We start from the raw sequence: 19,021 nt of genomic DNA, 5'->3' as shown, positions 1-19,021 counted from the left end.
ATTTTAAGTAAGACTATAAGAAGTAATTAGCTTTGCATGAGTTAGAACATCTCAAGAACACAAGCCCACCACATTGTTTCTTCTTTCTTCCTCTCTCCTGCTCTTTCTCTCCCTCTTCCCTGATTCTTATTCATCCTTTTCTTCTGCTTACTATCCTCTTTACCAGCCAGTAACTAGTACACACATAGTCTTTGAACCATCTGAAGAAATAAGCACCTGCCTAGAAAGCTTATGAAGAAATGAATCTCCCAAGACCTGTAGCCACTTTTGTCTCACTAAGCTGGGGATAGTCTGGCACCTAGTGGCTGACGCTGGTACTACAGACTACGAACAAAATTTTAACTAGAATTAATCAATTTTATAAACAAAATAAGCCTAAGGCACACACACCCAAGGGCTTCCCCTTAGCTATTCAAATATATTTAGATGTCAGTCTTAAAGTAATAGCAAAGACAGACACATATACACTCACATTTCCTTTTATTACTATAGATATCTAGAAAAGTTTGTATGTAGTTACTAACATGCATTATTTAGGCATTAATTAAATCTGTATACAGGTACACTGTAACTAAAATCTTAATATGGTGAGCATCTTCATTTAAGTCATAGTTACCTGCAGCTCTTTTCCTGGATTTGGAAGTTGCTCTTTTGTTCTTCTCAGGTTTGGCTTTTTTTCCTTTTTTGTTCTTCTGAGAACTCTCATAGTCACTATCTGCTTTACCATCATCTGCTCCTAAGTCATCCTCACTGCCAAAATCTTCATCTGAGATAAAGGGGGGGGGGGGGGTGAGGCAATACTATTAAATATCTGTTGCAGGGAAGCAAAATCAGAAAGGGCTCACTGTCCTAGGCTTTGATGTTAAAACCAGTAAGCAAATGCAAAACAAAAGGAAATTTATTTGGATACTGATAGCTGATTTACAGCCAAGACACTAGAGGCATGACCCTACCTTGAGCTTGCTGAGCATAACACTGACAATGTAGTCCCATGCAATAACCCCTGTCCATCACCCCCAAAGGCAGTTTCTATGTTACAGCTTGTGACACCATGGTCATTTAAGTGCATCTGGTTGCACTTCTGCAAACATTTGTCCAGGTACACATGCCCTCCCCTTGTCACTAAATGGCTGTGGGGGCATGCTCTGGTCCTTGGAAAGTGCCTTCTTGGGAAGCACTGTGGCATCACCAAATGGATTCTGGACACTTAAAATTTTCAATGCAGTAGCAATAGCAGGGCAAGAAACTGCACTGTCTGATGTAGCTTATAGTTGATTAGTTACACTATGAGAGTTACGTAAATACCTGCTGAGTGTGAATCATCTTTCTTTGCCTTCATGTCCTTTTCTGAATCCTCACTATGGAAAAGAAAACAAATTTTAATGCCTGTAATTTAAGTCCAGTCACAAAGAGTAATTTTACATTACTATATTCTCAGATGGAGGGGCAAGAAAGAGTAAAGCAACTAGGCTGCATCATCTGAACAAATACAAGTGAAAGAATCTACTCTTAACAATGCGTGTTTTATTTGCTCCAGAGATAAAGTAACTCGTAAAGTACTTTTGGATATCCCTAAATAGCTTCAACACCAAACTGCAATTCTTTACTGCTAAAACAACCCTACCATTTCCCAAGTTGCTTTTTTAATTATAATTTTATTAAATCAAGCAAGCAATAAAAGAATAAAAATATTCTCAAAGTAACACATATTTAGAAAAAAACTTGAAAATAGAAAAACATAACATGGAATACAAGCATCTTCCTGGATGCTTTTCAAAAGCAAACTAAGGCCCGTTACAAACGGGCACCCTATCATGGACTCAGTCCGTACTAGGGTTAGAAAGGGGCGTCTCTTCCAGATGCCCCTAACCCTAGTACGGTCTGAGTCCGTACGAAATGGCGGTAGCCGTTCCACACGGCCGCTGCCATCTTGACGTAGTGGACGCGTTGTGTCCGCACGTCGCACCCCGGAAATGACGCCGTGAGTGCGTGCTTCGGCACTTGCGGCGTCTCTTCCAGGGCACAGCGTTTGGCTGCTGTGGTTCCCGGACGCTGCAACTGGCGGCAGCAGCAGACTGCTGCTTTTTGGCGGTCTGTAACCCGCCTATGACACTCTTATTTAAGCAAGCATTCCACATGCAATTATACGAATGTGGCTTTTATGGAGCATGAGTGTTTTGGTTATGTCTTTTAACTTTTGTATATCTTTTATGTAATTTTATAATGTTTTTAGATTATTTTAATTGTTTGAATTTTATTGTGTTCTTAACATGTTTTTTGTCTGTGAGCCGCCTTGGGTGCCTTCTGGGAGAAAGGTGGCATACAAATTAAGTAAATAAAAATAAAATAAAAAGTAAACAATTAACTATTTATCCATTTGATCTTATTAACAAATAATTCAATAACTATGTTCATTATCTGCTTTCTATATTCCGATTTTCCAGTTCCTTTAATTCTGTAAAGTTAAAACCACTGCCTCTTTCAAAAACAGTATCATTTCTGTCCAGTTTCCTTCCAATTTGGGTATAGTGTCTACCTTAATCATTATAGTTTATTTGTTGCAATGTCACAATTTTTCCAATTCTGAGCATAGGATATATCTGTAGCTGTTACCATATACAGTGCGCCCACATTATACACAAGCACGCTATATGCGGCTTTAACCGTATGTGGGAAACCGTGTGGGAGTGCACGGTGCGCAAGGGGCAGCATGTATGATAAAAGGTGCTTGGAATTTCTCTGCATTTTCAGCAGTTAGGAACTTTGTTTTTATTTATTTCAGTTAGATTCTCTGGCATGAAATAACATTTTATAATAATTTTTCCTATGATTTATAATTTTAATCCATGATCTTCCTAATATTCTAGATTAATAGTGGCCAGTATTGCATGCTCACTTTATCATCACATCTTTAATTATCTCCTGTTCTGTGTTCTATTTCAACAGCAATTTATAAAATTTTATACAATTTTGCAGTTATCTCTTCCCACATTTGTTTTCTAATTCAGATTTATCAAGTTCAAAGCCCTCCAATTTTTTTATCCATCCTGTATATCCCATGTAAATGTCTATACGGAAACCACTGACATTCAGTCCCTTATTCCTTTAATTCTTTTCTTGTTTTAAACTCATAGTCTTTCAACACATTTAAAAGAGATCTTTATAAAAAAGCCAGTTTTTGTTTAGAGTCCTCCATCTGCCATAAAGACCTTCATAAGGTGGTACCCACAATGAGGTTTTCACACAAAACCTCATCTTGTATTTGGACCATATTTTAAATAATAATCTTCTTATACAGTCAGCTCACCATATCAGCAGGGGTTCGGTTCTGGACACACACACACACACACACACACTCTCTGCAGATACCACAAAAACATGGGACCCTCAAGTTCCCTTAGTATAAACGGCCTCTGATGTGCACATGGCCGTGTTGGCACAGCTGCATGAAAGTGCTGCCATGGACTATAATGGGGTGGGGCCATCTGCAGATGATTCAATCAGCACACGGCTAGCTTGCCAACAGAGAGGGTAGATCTATTTTATGCTTATTGTACCACACATACGTGTGCCATCCAAATTTGAGGTCTGAACTTAATGGCCCAGCTGATCTGGACCAACCTCCTGTTGCTGCTACTGAAAAGACCCCCTTTGCCACAAGTGATGTGGCAGCAAAGCACCCTGTTTCCACATCAGATACCATGATAGGGGTCTTTCAGTAGTGGCAATCTACCAGGGTTTGCCACAGTTTCTGGGAAACTGCACTGCAAACTGGGGGTCAATTTGACCTATGTTAAGCACCATTTGGGCCGGGATCAGTTCAGATCCATGCCCAATCTGCCAGCATCCAAACCAATCCTAGCCCCAGGTTTTTGGTATGTGTCACCCAAACAGGATGACATAGGGCCTTATTAAACATGGGCTTTTTGGCTCATGCAGATAACTCAAGGGTCTCTCACCCTCACCCTGTTTCTTCCCCCATCGAAACAAATTTATACACAAACAGTACACATGCAAATCACTCCTGCCTTTCCAGGTCACACAATATATATACTCAACTCCTTTCCAGGCAAGCATTCTCTGAAGATGCCAGCCACAGATGCTGGCAAAACGTCAGGAAGAAACTCTTCTAGAACATGACCACATAGCCCGAAAAACCCACAAAAAACTATAAATTTAGACAGGGTTTTGCTTTACTATACAAACAGTTTATCATTGGTGATAATGGACAGACACTGGAATAAAACCATCAATTTTGGCAAAACTATAATCTTGATTGTGGAGATTCTTCCCAAAAAAGATAATTTAAGTTATTCCCATTTCTTCAGATTTCATTTCTTTCCAATTTTTAAAATAATTATCAAATAAATCTGAGTTACTTTTTGTAATTGTTATACCAAGATATTTTAACTTCTTTTCAAATCTTAAGCCTTTTTGTTAAATCCTGCTCTTCTTCTTTACTCATTTTTGTCAATATTGTTGTTTTATTTTCATTTATTTTAAAACCAGCATAACCACCTCCAATATTCATCTAACACTTTTTAGTAGATCTTTCAGGAAAAACGCTAAATCATCAGCATGCTTTCAATTTGTAACTGTTTCCTTTCATCTTAACTTCATTTATTTTAGTATTCTTTCAGATTTTTCTATTTAAGATTTCTATAATGACCAGAAACAAACAGTAAAGGCAATACAGGACAACCAAATGTGTGTTGTTGTTTTTTTTTTGTATTTTGCAAATCTGTTTAATCCATGTTATAAACTTCTCACAAGTCCATAAAACTTCAAAAAGAAAAGACCAATTTACTTTGTTGATGACCTTTTCAGCATGAATGAATATTATAGTTAATTTTTTAATCAATATGTCTTCCATAATGCTCTATCGCATTAGGTCCTGTTTTCATGTAGTTGTCTTCTGCATAAGAAACCAGACCATGATTCATGAATACTGTAATACTCAACTATAAGTTGACCTCATGTATTAAGTTGAGGGCAGGTTTTGGGCCCAAAAGTTATGGATTTTGATATGACCCATGGATAAGTCAAGGGTAAAACTTAGGGCCACATAACAAAGGATCTATTGGATGAAGCAAAGGAAAACAATGGCAAAGAACTTAACAAAATTCCTTCAGGCATAACAGTTTGTATTCATCCTAAAAATTGGATGGATGAGAGAACAGAGGAGGGTCAGTGCTTCCAAGACAGATTACACTTTGCCTTTCACCAGCACATGGTTTCTTTTTTAAAATAAGAATTAAAGGACAGTACAAACAGTGACATGTGGATAAGTCGACTCCTGTTTTTGGAGTCAATTTTTTCACTAAAATTTCTAGACTTATACATGAGTATATACAGTAAATTCCTTAAATATTTTTTTTTATCTCTGCCTTGAGATTGGCCTACGTAACTAGGATCTTTTGGGTCCCTCCCCTCTTTATAACAGGATATTCATACTGCCCTGAGTATCTGGCTGTTTTCCTTTCACAATATGGTTACACATTTTTTGTAAAGATAAAACCAATTCTTCTTCCAAATACTTTTTCCATTTAATGATTTTTTTTCGTCTGTTGGTTGATCTTTAAGAAGTTTTACATAATAATCAAAGATTTTATTAATGTTATTATATTCCATGTAAGTTTTCTTTCCATAGCTCATTTCCAGAATTAATTTCTTTCCTTTCTCCTTCCTCAACACAGTCCTTTCCTCATCCTTAGTCAGAACACCACAAATTATTAACATTGGTTGAGTATAGTTAGGCAGGCCAATATTCTACTTGCAAGGCCAGCCTGACAGCTCCAAACAACAGAAAAAATAGAACTGTGGTCCAACACATGAATCCTTCTCTTTCCCCTTGCCTCTGACCATAAGCATAGAATGAGGTCAGGGACAATCCCTTATCAGCACCCAGAAGTCCTAAATCCATTCCACAAAAAAATCCCACAAACAAACAAAAAACTACACATTCTATGGCAAAAAGCTGAAACTCATTTTTGCACAAGTTTAGATACTACCAAATTGCTCTACAACACTCCATACTTTTTGTGAGCAAGTATTTCTGTAGAAATATTCTCTGGTGAGTGTAATGAAGCCTGGAAAGAATATGCACTCTAAATGTAAAATAACAACAAGTAAACTGTAAGAAATCTACCATATATACTCATCTATAAATCTAAAAATTTATGCCCAAAAACTGACCCCAAAATCCTAGGTCCACTAATTTACGAGTCAGTATGGTCATGTGATAGCAGCTCTCTCAGATTTTCCCATGCAGTTTCTTTCTGTCCTGAGCCAAGTAGATAGAGTCCTTGGTGACTGATTGATTACTGTTTGTTTAACAGTTCCTCTTTCAATAGCATGCTTGGCTGCCTCAGGAATGAAGCTGAAACACTGAAGCCTCGGATTGATTGCTGCTTCCCTCTTGCCCTCACATGCACCCACTGAAGAAGCCTCCAAGTTTTATACTCGACCTATCCACGGGCAGGTCAAAATCCATAATTTACTCCCAAATCTTGCCCCTGATTTATGCTTGTGGTTGACTTATAGTCAAGTAAATACAGTAATTACTAGAGACCTTAATTCCAGCATACCTGTCTTCCTGAGAATTCTTTCCAGACCGCCTCTTATTTTTTGCTTCTCTTGGTGATGAACGGATTTTCTTGGCTGGAGGGGCTGAATCTCTGCCATATTCTTCATCTACACAGTAAATGGGATAAAACGGGTTTAAAAGATTACAAGTCTGACAGTATAATTGAATTTAAGTGCAATAACTTTGAGAAGTTAGAAATTTTCTTGTAGCCTGAAGATATTTTAACTTTGTTAAAGTCAAATGCTAGAATTTGGGGGGTGGCCAATTGGAGGAGATCTTTAAACTTTATAGGAGATAATGTTATCAACAATGAGAGGAGAGATCCTTTTCTTCTCATGTCCTGCTTGTGGGTATCAAAAGGCATTGAAAGGCCACCACGGGAACAGAATGCTGGACTAGACAGATATCTTATTTTCTTAAGCAGGACAGAAACTGAAATATATATGTTTACAAAGACACTAAACTACATTCTGCAACCGGACCTGTTTATCCTGCATTGGCCTTTTTAGTCACCAACGCGCTTGTACAAAGCACGGGATGAGTCCTTCCTGAATCTTCGTTCGCGAAGCAAAGCCAAAGAGAGGACACTACTACATTCCTTTGCCCCAACCTTCCTGTCATAATGTTTGTATTTTATTCTTTTTTGTATATATTTATACACTTCGATACTATGGTAATTCAAAAAGCTAATGTAAGACAATCTGATCTTATTCAAAATACTGTACTAATAATGGACTGGCCCTAAGTGTCCTGGTAAAATTTCATGTTTTCTAGACTGACAGATCTTGCATAAGCTATATATATCTGAAATAACAAATCAAGCAACAAAATTAGTTTTCTAATTTTTAACAAAACACAGGACTGCACCATATTTTGTTTTCACTAATTACTACTGTTAACTGCAATCAGCAGACAGTATCAACAACATGCCAGATTTCTCAGAAAGAAGTCCTGTACAGGTTCCAAAATCTAATATAATACTCTTGGAGTAGGCTAAGAAGGAAGAGTTAACAGATGCATAGAAAGCTGCATTCTAAACACAAGCTGGGCAAAAGCTGTCACTTCCAAAGAAGATATATGGGGAAGTCACCAGCATCACACCTTACTAAAATAATTCTTTTACCATGTGTTTTAAATGCAAGTAAAATTTGGAACCAACTGTAGCCTCTCAATTATTTGCTTGCTATCGGTCTCAGTAGCTGAGCAAAAGTGTGCCAATCACCATTTTGAGTAACTTTGGAAGCTGAAGTCCAAAAAAATATCTTTTCTAAACTCTGACTAAGTTACCTGCATCATCTGATTCCTGAAATTGTGAATAGTCCACGACCTTTCTGTTCCTAGAAGGGCAGAAAAAGATATCAGATGTAACAGATGGCACCAAAGTTTATAGCAACTACAATCATTTTAAACTACTTCTTCATAAACATAAGAATTTTAAGCACAACTGGCCTGATTTAGCAGCTCCATTTAGCAAGTGTCAGTACATAATGTACCAGATGAGCTAAGCATGAGTAGTTTCCCTGTTGTTCTGAAAATCTGACCAGTCAAAAAAGATCTAGTCAATTATTGCCAAGTCAGATAATGATCAAGGACTTTAAAGCACTAACATTACCAAAACACCAAATCCATCACAAATTAATGTCTCACTCACTGAAATACTGTATTTTATTTTATTATATCTTTAACAGCCCTCCCCCCCCAAAATCTGTCCAATGTTTAACTGTGGTTTTATTGGGGGGGGGGGAGATAAACTACATAGAAAGAATATCCCATTTTCCTGCTGGATAAATTATAGAAACACTGATATTATACTCCATGCTTTTGAGGAAATGGATTGTAATCTGCAAAAGACCATGCTAAAATAAACACAGTAAACTTGCCATTATCAGCAGCTAGCCATCTGCAGATTGATGCTTCCATGGATCACTCCCCTCATATTAGCCAATGGTGGCATGCACCTGCAGGTGCACTAATGCAGGTGCATATCACTGTCCATTCACTTAATATAGGCTTGAGCTCCCACATTTTTCCCATCCATGGGGGAGGGGCATGGATGGAAATAGATCATTCTATGTTAATCTTAAAGTATGTCATTGTTCTGCTGAAACATACTAGCATAGATACTCCTCTAAAATTTAGTAATACATGGAAATAGATTGCCCATACTGGAATCTTATGTGATCCCCTGAGCTGACAACGTGTACCATGGGCCCACAGTACTTTGGCTCATAGCAAGCAATCACACTCAGACATCACATCGTTCCATGGTTTTTGTGTCTGATAGTGAAAAGACATACACATTTTCATATACTCCTCCTCCCAACACAGGGGGGGAAATGTAAAGCTTCCACTAATGATCTGGCATAATAGCCAACAAACCTCCTGATAGTTGGAGAAACATAAAATTACAGTTAGCTCCAATCTACTTCATATTTCCTTTCCTCACTCAGGAAAAAAGTATGAATCCAATCCTTAGTCTTGTCATAGCATTCTCATAACAAATTGATTTATGGTGTTCTCTGAATGCAGCCACTTATATGTGCCTAGAATTTATAGGAAAGTGTGGCAAAGACAATATAATTTTGGCTTTTTACAAACAGATATGCATTTTGAACTGTCCATATAAATCATATGGAATAAAAATGAACCTTTATTCAGTCAGATTTTCAGAAACTTTTTAAGTTTCATCCACAGTTCACTTTTTTGCAGAAGAAAGTAGAATGTTTCTATAGGACTATGAACTCTGTTTGTGTTTTAAGCTACTTTTTAATTACACAGAATTCAACAAACAAAATCTAATTTGTAAACTGCCAGTTGTTTTTAAAAGTTGATTAGCCAAAGTTGATTAGTTTTGTTAAACCCACCAATTACTAGAATCCCAAGGTTCAAGTGACACCTTTAAATTCAACTAAGACTGTGCCTTGGTCAGCCTTTTAAAAAGTAAGTTTGGAATCAGGAAGCATGCAGCCTATTAATTCTCCCTAATGTTGCTATCATTAATTAGAATCATAGAATCAAAGAGTTGGAAGAAACCGCAAGGGCCATCCAGTCCAACCCCCTGCCATGCAGGAAATCTAAATCAAAGCATCCCCGACAGATGGCCATCCAGCCTCTGTTGAAAGACCTTGTAACTTTTTGGACCACCTTTCCAATTTGTAGTGTTATATTGCAGTAGTTTTGTGCCTACTAAATCAATCAATAAAAAATTTAAACTAACAGCAGAAGAAATTGTTTGGAATACACTAGCAAATGAACCAACATACTAAAAGTGACAAAGTCCTGATACAACACACATTTTTCACGTTAGTTTTAGAAAGGGTTTCTGCAGCCAGATTGAGGACCGTAAAGCCTCACTCAGCTAAAGCATATGCCCATATGCTGAGAAACAAGTACTGTGAGAAAGGGTTTCAATCCCCATGGTAGCTGCAGACTTCCTGAACACTAGGTCATTGTCCCTTTTCTTCTACAGGGAATAAGTCTTAGCAACCATATGCAACCTTTGAAGACCCTTGAGGAGGGCTCCCCATAGTCCTAGAATATTCTGCCCTACTGCATTTTTAATATAGTAAGTCTGACTACTAATAATGAAAACTTACTTTGCATCAAGAGGCACATGACAATGTTTAGTGCTATTTTATGATGCCAATCTTACTGTTGATTCAAAAATAAATTCCTAAATAACCATCAATCTTTATTCTATGACGTCCAGTTAGAATGTTTCAGAAGATGGTAGTGGAGAACTGCTATTCCACTTCATAGCAAGTGCTAATCGGAGAGGAACAATATCATGCACTGGTCCATCTTACTTTCCACTATTAAATATCTCACAGTGGCCCGTTACAAACGGGCTGTTTTGTGCGTGCAAAGCACGCACTAGGGTTAGAAAGGGGCGGTGCTTCCGCACCCCCTAACCCTAGTGTGCGCTCCGCACGCACAAAATGGCGGCGGCCGTTCCACACGGCCGCCGCCATGAGGACGTCACGACCGCGCCGCCTCTATACGGGGCGGCGTGGACGTGACGTCCTCACTCTGCACCAGGGTGCTTAGTGCGCCCTTAGCGCAGAGCAGGAAGGAGCTCCGTTTCGGAGCTCCTTCCTGGTTTGGTCCGCTGGGCGCAGCCTTCAGACGGCTGCGCCCAGTGGACCAAAGGAGAAAGGGGCCAAGCGGCCCCTTTCTCCTCCTCCCCGCCGCTGCGGGGTGTCCTTGGGGCTTGAAGCCCCAGGGACACCCCTTTGCAGGCTGCAGGGAAGCGGCATTTTGCCACTTCCCCGCAGCCTGAAAAGCGGTGGATCGGGGCCTCAGCGGCTGCCGTTCTGGAGAAAGGGGCGGGTGCAGCCCGCCCCAAATGGGCGGTCTGGAACCCGCCAGTGAAATGTCATCAGGAGACATGCAATCAGCATGCAGTGGTTTCCCTCCCCCTTTCCTTTGGTGTAAGTGAAGCTGAGAAAGTGATGGGCTGGGCTATGGTAACAAGGGCCCGTTCCACACGGGCGAAAAGTACATGCGTGGCACGTACTAGGGTTAGAAAGGGGCGTCCTTTCCCGACACTCCCAACCCTAGTACGTGCCAAGCATGTACAAAATGGCAGCGCCCATTCTACATGGGCGTCATTACCACGCCACAAAAAGAAGCCACTTTTTGCGGCTTCTTTTTGCTGCGCGGAGGAGTTGTGTGGTTTGGCCACTGAGGTTCCTCCGCACAGCAAATGAGGGTGCTTTGCAGACTGCCCTTTTGGGTGGTCTCGAAAGTGCCTAAGGCATGAAACAGATGGGCAAAATAAAGTGGTTTCCAGACGCTTTGAAGGCAGGGCTTTTAGACGATGCACACCTCAAAAGTGGCTGCAAACCAGGCCGAAGCTGCATTCCAGGGCTAAAATCTGGAGCAAAAGGAAGCCAAGATAGTCCAACTCAAGGTGGAAAATGCACATCTTCACACCTTCATATAAACGGCTCAATGCAAGTGCGGGGCTGCAGCAAGCAATAAAATGGCAACAAATCCAACAGATTTAATCACAATAGACACAAACCAGACAGTCCCACAGGGGGACATGGGGTGAAGGGGGCATGTATGGGGGGGACCTCTGTGATTGTGCTTTGCCAATGTATCATTTGCACACTGATTCCATGTACTGGTAAAGCATTGCACATACAACTGAGTATCAAAGGGATGCCCATGCAATGGGATAGCATCTAGGTGGACATGGGATGTAATTGGAGGTTGTAGGTAGTGTTTTTCTGCAAGAGTGCACATGTATTTCTGGGAGGCAGCAACAACAACAACAAAAAAATAACACAGCAGTGTGGCTTGACACCACGCCATGTGGTCTGGCCATGCATATTCAGCCCACCCTGGGAGCAGGCCATGAGGGTAGTTAGGTTTTGACCCGCTTTTAGAAAAAGCAAGATTGAGCCACTTTTTCCTGCCCGGCCCTATACTGAGGATTAATTTTTTTAAAAAATGGGGCGACAGGCATCCAATAGTAAAGCTTTTATTAGTTTGTATGATCTGTGAGCACATTTGTGCATGTGCCTTCAAATCACTTGTTGATCTACGGTGACCCTGATAATTTCATAGGGTTTTCTTTGCAAGGAATACTTAGGGGTGGTTTTGTCAGTTCTTGAAACCCAGAATCAAAAGTCTGTTTCTCCTGTCCTCTTTCACCATGCTTCTAATGCTAGTGCTGACGAAAAACTTTCACCTAGGCAGAAGAAAAACAGGAGGACTGGAAGGATGCAAACGCCTTTGTAAAAAGAAGCTTCACTGATTTAACTGAGGTATGCCTTTATAACAACTTTTCTGTGACAGCCCAGGCACCATCTAAAAGCTTCAACACTATACACAATCAAATTGATTTCCCAATAACAGAAGAACATCAGTGCCTCTGACAGGATTGTTTTTGTTGAGCTGCCCCTCAATAATATACAACACCAACCTTGTATTTGCATCTTTTTGTGTTGATGTAGTAGGAGTTACATCAGCTTTCCTACTTAATTGAAGCTGAATAGAGTTTCATAAAGATTTCTTTTAAGTTTGATGAATCTGAAAATCATTCATCAGACGAATTCTTTGCAAAATCAACAATGACATACAATTCTGGGATGGCTTTGCTAGATAAGCCAAAAATTTTGATTGCCAAAGAGCAATTATTCGTCTCTTCGCTTGGCTGACACCTTTACCAAGCAGAACCAGAGAAGCCTGCTTCCAACTTCTCTTTTCTCCTACAGGAAGTCTGAAGATTTATTACTACAGGAAGTCTTGAAATCTGGCTAGTTACAACTGTTGACATCTCTTGTGCAACATGCTTATTCCACAAGGCAGGATGCTTCTTTAGTAAAGGTCACATTACTGAATTCATCCCCTCTAAACTTTTCTTGTGTAGCTGAGTGTACTGTGCAATGTAGTACTTAACTGTCTTGCACACTGTTGTCTATTTCTTCTTTCTACAGATTTCACATAGATGTTTGTACCACGTTTGCCAGAGACCATTATCTTATGCAGTTTCTTCAATATCATCTATGAGAACAGCCTACCATATACAGGACATGGTATTGTACCATGATAGCCTTGTTTAAGTATTTGAAGGGATGTTATATTGAGGAGGCAACAAGATTGTTTTCTGCTGCTCCAGAGAACACTACCTGGAACAATGGATGCAAGCTACAGGAGAAGAGATTCCACCTCAACATTAGAAGGAACTTCCTGACAGTAAGGGCTGTTCGACAGTGGAACACACTCTCTCAGAGTATAGTGGAGTCTCCTTCCTTGGAGGTCTTTAAACAAAGGCTGGATGGCCATCTACCAGGTATGCTTTGATTGAAAATTTCTGCATGGCAGGGGGTTGGACTGGATGGCTCTTGTGGTCTCTTCCAACTCAGTGATTCTACGCTTCTATGTGTTTTTAAAAGCAACACTATTAAAACACTGCTGAAAAGATAATCATGACATTTCTTCCCCTTTATATTTGCTTGAAAGTGCAAGACTAGGCATAAGCTTTGTATTTAATATGCATGGTTTTTAAAGTGCAAACTGCATCAACTGAGGGACTTACAATTAACACAATCAGAACAGTCCTGAAGAGGGAAAAGTAATCTTTTCCTACTCTGCTATGGTCAGGAGTAACAACTTGTTTTTTCTTCTGAAGCTGGTATCCACTTGGAGAGAAATTCCTCATTACAGAAATCCCAGCTTTGCCCATAGGTTGACAAATGCAATTACACAATTGGCAGCACATAATCAACCATAGTTACTAGCAGAAGAGATCACTTTAATGCACCTTATATTAACCTGCCCTTGATGACTGTTCCAACAGCTAAATCTAGAATGCAGAAGCCACTGGTACATACATTGCAAAATATATATTCCTAAGCAACACAAGTTGGATAAAAAAAGTTAGATAAATTGATTTTTAATTCAAATGGGATTTTAAACATTTAAATATCAAATTTATTTTAAGGAATAACTAATTCAATAATAATTAACCTGGACATAAGTTCTGTAACGTACAGTTACCAATCTGGTCAATTCCTGTATGCATTCAGAGTAAAAAAAAAATTTTCCAGTGAAAAACCAACTGGAGCATCTCTGAAATATGAATACCTGTACTTACATTGTGCCTACTGAATGCAGGCATTTTGTTTTCACCTGATGAAAATAAATTGCTTTTTTATAACCATTAATTTTCAGCTTTCAGTTCTACTTATCAGTCATGATCATTTTATACTTTTTTGCTACTGGGATTAGACTGAAACATTGAAGTAGGAAGAAAACATATCTAAACACAGGTCCCTATATGTAATATCTAGTTCTCAACTGCTCCCAAACCTTTAAAAGGTTTTGAAAGGAAGGACATTTTTTAATTATTCAGAGGTAATAGCAGCAGCAGAGCAGTATTTCAGTGACCAGACATCACAGGTTTTTTTGGAAGGGTTAAAGAAATCTGAGAAACAATGTGCCATTCATCGAACTTCAGGGTGAATATGGGGAATAGAATGTAAGTTTCATGGCTATAGGTTCTTCCCTTTTTGGTCATGCCAATGTAATTCTTCACTAAGTTTGTTACTGAAGAGAGCAACAAACAACTTCTGCATTTTTCTCCTTTCAAGAATGTCTTTGAAGACCATGCATTCTTCAAAGGCTATTTGCAATTCAGGACTTATTTTGCACAAAATTTGTATGTGGTTGTTTTGCACACAACATAATATTTCCAGGAATGAAGAAGAAAGCATCTTATGCATGAAAAATAATATTTCAATACTACTTCCCACATGAAATTTAGTATTGCTATTTCCTGAGCAGAATATGCAGATTTCTATGCAAAACAAACATGTACAAATTTCATGCAAAACAAATCCCCAATTATAGCTTTTTTTTCTATGTCGAAAATATTTTCTGCACAGGTGTTACTATTTCTGCATTGAAATATTATTTTCCAAAGATAAAATCCTATTTCCTATGCAAAACAATCACTTGCAAATTTTGTGCAGAATAAGTCTCGAATGGCAAAAATTACAGTCAGCCCAGAATTCTTCTTATCAGGGTTCCTCAACACTCAAAGAACCTATTTTTGACCATTTTGGATTCCCCCCAAAACATTCTTTCCATCCTTCCCCTTCAGTATAGCCCCAAAAACACAACTACAACAAGTTTATTGATTAGTCAGCTGACCCTATCAATGGAATACAAAATACAGTTAAAAAATACAATATATAGAATACAAGATAAAAAAACAAGATAAAAATATCAAAATATCTGCATACATACAGAGATAGAACTGGATCACACTTAAAACTCATATAAAACAAATACAGACTAAATAAAAGCAAATTTAATAAAATGGGATACAAAATGTATGAATTCTTCTAGAGTCACAGCTTACCATTCATACAGGAGCTAGCTGAGTTAGTACAAATTACAGATCCCAATCCTGCAACGGTTTCAAATGGTTGCAACCCTAACAGGATTGAAATAGAATCAAGTCGTAATAGCAACTTGGGGGGAAATGGCTGTATATATAATGACCATCTGGGCCATTTGAATGAAATAACAGCAGATTGACTGACTATATTGAGCTAGAGAGCAACATTCAATTTCTAACCTGGAACATTGCAAGTTGGAGAAATAGAGCTGCAAATGGAGACCTGATAGACTTTTTGATGAAATTTCATATAATAGCTTTTCAAGAAACTTGGCTCACTGCTGCTGGTGAGCATTTAAGTTTACCTGGATTTAAAGTCTGGTCTAGACCAGCAAGAAAAGATAACAACAAAGGAAGAGCTTCCAAGGGATTATGTATATTAGTGAATGAGTCTTTAGGTTGGCAGAGCAAGGAAGTAGTCCTGAAATCAGCTCCTTATTATTTACTGGTGGTTAAATTCCAGTTCAAACTTATCAAAATAATTTGCTTGAATGTGTATTTAACTCCAACTACCTCACCTTTTTCTCTAGTGCTATGTGGGATGAGTTAGAAAATTTAATCTTAGATCTAAATCTAAAACACCCCAGGGCCATTAAAATCTTACTGGGGGATTTTAATGCCAGAGTGGGATCTTCCTTTCAGGAGTATGTACAAAAAGGGATTGTCCCAGCTTACTATCTTCAAAACGAATTGACATGGCACTCCCGTGATCGGACAAGGAGCTTAGCTGGTTCTTGGTTTATTTCGTTAGTGTATAATTGTAACCCTCCGATATTGGAGGGTAGAGTCGATAGTTTTGTTTATCCATATATGTTTCATTCGAGAGTTTCCATTAGTGTATTGTAAGGGAGGATAGTGACCATTAACCCGTTACCGTCACCTTTCAAGGCTATTCAGACCTCAGACCCAGTAGTCCTGGCCTAGAAAATCTTTTAGCCATCATGGAGGATGGCAAGGCTAGAAGGCTCAAATGGAGCAAAGTTGATATTGAATTACTTACCAATTTTCTAACTACCGAGCAGACCATGTCAGAATATAAATCAGTAATGACAGGTAATCCAGACAAGGATGAACCCCTCCTTGGTTTTGATAATCTTTGTAGCTTTTTAAGAAACTTTCTAATTGACAAGTACCCTTAAAGAAAACCCTGGTTTGTTGGATCTACTTGGTTTGACCTTGATTGTGCTAGAGCTAGAAGATGCTTAAGAGCTGCCATGTGCTAGACTCAATTGCAACCTTCAGTAGATAATCACTCTAAGATGTTAAGCCTTAGACGTAATTGGCAAGTAAGAAGGCCAACCATTCTGCCAGGATTTGGGCTGACCTGGAGTTATTAGCCAAGGGATCAAACACTGCCATTTTCTGGTATACAGTAAATGGTTTGCTGAAGGAAGGAAGACTACATTCTGACATACCTATACCAGCCCATTTATAAAAAAGGCAACAAAGGGGACCCCCAAAATTATAGGCCCATAAGCCTTATTGATATTGTGGCCAAAATGTATACAAAACATCTATTAGGTAAAATTGAGGATTGGATTGCTGACAAAGATTTGCTAGTGGAAGAACAAGTGGGATTTAGATCAGGTAGATCCACTATGGATAACTGTTTTATTTTGCACCATCTTATCACTAAGTATATGTCTGAAGGAAATACTACATTTTATTGACCTTAGAGCAGCTTTCAACACAATCAATAGAGATATTCTTTGGTCCAAATTGGCAAAAATGAACATGGAACCAAGACTGTCTCCATTCAGATACCTGTTTAAGAGTGTGTACTGGTCCCAGCGGTTGCGTTGTCCAAAAAAGTTAACGTGTATAAAGGAGTAAGACAGGGATGTATCCTAGCACCTACTCTATTTAACTTATATGTTAATGACATTCCTGGTTTTCTTTCTTCTACATCGGCTCATACTCCCAAGATAGGTAATATGTATCATTCTGCTTTATGCCAACGATATGGTTCTAATCGCCCGTATGCAAGTGGGTTTAAGACGGCTACTACAGAACCTAGCCACTTATTGTTCTCTTAACTCTTTAGTTATTAACAAAGATAACTCTAAGGTGGTGGTATTTGGGGGAAAGTGCAAAAAAATGCAACTGGTTCCTGGAAGGCGAACGGATTGAACAAGTCAATTCATATCTGTACCTAGGGCTACTTTTCTCAAATACCGGAAAATGGACAAACCACTTTAGAAGAAATAAACAGAGAGCTATTGTGAATTCTGGTGTGCTTTATAAGCTGATAAATTACAATCATCCTTATAGTGTATCTCCTATCTTAAAAGTTTATAAAGCCAAAATCTTGCCCATTTTATCATATGGTGCAGAAGTATGGGGCCACTTGAAAGCTCCCCCTTTGGAGCAGGCACAGAGTTCCTTATTAAGAAAGATCCTTGGAACAGACAAGAATACCCCACCCTAAGCAGTGAGAGCAGAACTTGGGATCTATTCAATACAAGGCCAGGTTTGGATAAAAGCACTCAACTACTGGCTAAAGATCTCCAAAATGGATTCTAGAAGATTCCCTAGACTCTGCCTAAAGGAACAGCTAACTATTGGGCGCCCTTTTCAGCTATCCCTGGTATTGTTCCAATTAGGCTTTCCCCCCCCCCCTTACTTTCTTTCAGCCAGGCACGCAGTTAGGAATCCCTAAAACAAAGGATCTGGGACATCAATGCGCAATCAGATATAGCCTTGTTAGCTGGGTGTAAATCTCCTAACTGGTTAGCTCAAAAAACACATTAAAAGAACTAACTCCTATCACTTCTATTATTTGCCCAATAATTTCTGCAATTTCAAAAAACTGAAACTGATGTTAGATATGTTTGTATGTATATAAATTTAACTAATATATTAAATAAGTAACTGACATGGAAGTCTGACCAAATCAACCTTTACTCTTCAAAGGCCAGGCCTTGCATCATCCAAACTATGGAGTAACACCCCTCATCACTTCCAAAGCATATTAAATGCCAAGACAATGGGAGAGGGTTATGCAACATTATGTTCTACACCAGAATTATTATCCCTGGGAGACTATGCTGATATGAGGAATGACTCTGTCACATGCCTGTCTCATATGGTCTTTGCTTGAATATCATCTGGAATACCATAAGAAATTCAGCAAACACAGGCACAGAATACATCCAACACTTTAAAAACATGAATTTTATTATCATAGCCTATGCATATACATACATGCACTAACACAATGATGCCTTCATCTAACATTAAATCAAAGTTATAATGTGTAATATGGTTTGTCTATCTCCAAGTGCAATCAATTTCACTAATCATATGTTTATTTATTAAAATATTTATTTTAGTCCTATATTATAACATTTAAGGTCACTGTACAGATAACACCAATATTTAACAATAGAACAATTCAAAACAGATGTATATTTGCGTATAGTGTGCATTTTATATATGCATTATGATATTGTTTATAAAAAGTTGCTCTAATTTATTTTCTGTACTTATTGTAGTCCTCCTTGATGAAGGACCATTATTTT

General features: G+C 38.6%; 1 protein-coding gene across 2 annotated transcripts in view; it reads right to left on the bottom strand.

Annotated features, from left to right (window-relative positions):
* NUCKS1 (nuclear casein kinase and cyclin dependent kinase substrate 1) overlaps positions 1 to 19,021 on the bottom strand; it is a 37,640-nt gene that overhangs the window by 8,962 nt on the left and 9,657 nt on the right. For both annotated transcript variants that reach the window (XM_089514503.1, XM_089514504.1), the window contains exons 2-5: positions 7,874 to 7,923; positions 6,588 to 6,693; positions 1,306 to 1,358; positions 617 to 766 (exon numbers count right to left, since the gene is read on the bottom strand). In XM_089514503.1, coding sequence (XP_089370629.1) covers positions 617 to 766; positions 1,306 to 1,358; positions 6,588 to 6,693; positions 7,874 to 7,923 — 359 coding nt within the window. The remainder of the gene's footprint in view (positions 1 to 616; positions 767 to 1,305; positions 1,359 to 6,587; positions 6,694 to 7,873; positions 7,924 to 19,021) is intronic.

Source organism: Sceloporus occidentalis, unplaced genomic scaffold (genome assembly GCF_023333645.1).
Source record: "Sceloporus occidentalis isolate IW3139 unplaced genomic scaffold, rSceOcc1.0.p SCAF_3, whole genome shotgun sequence".
Taxonomy (NCBI): domain Eukaryota; kingdom Metazoa; phylum Chordata; class Lepidosauria; order Squamata; family Phrynosomatidae; genus Sceloporus; species Sceloporus occidentalis.
This window is presented reverse-complemented; position numbering and strand designations above follow the sequence as displayed.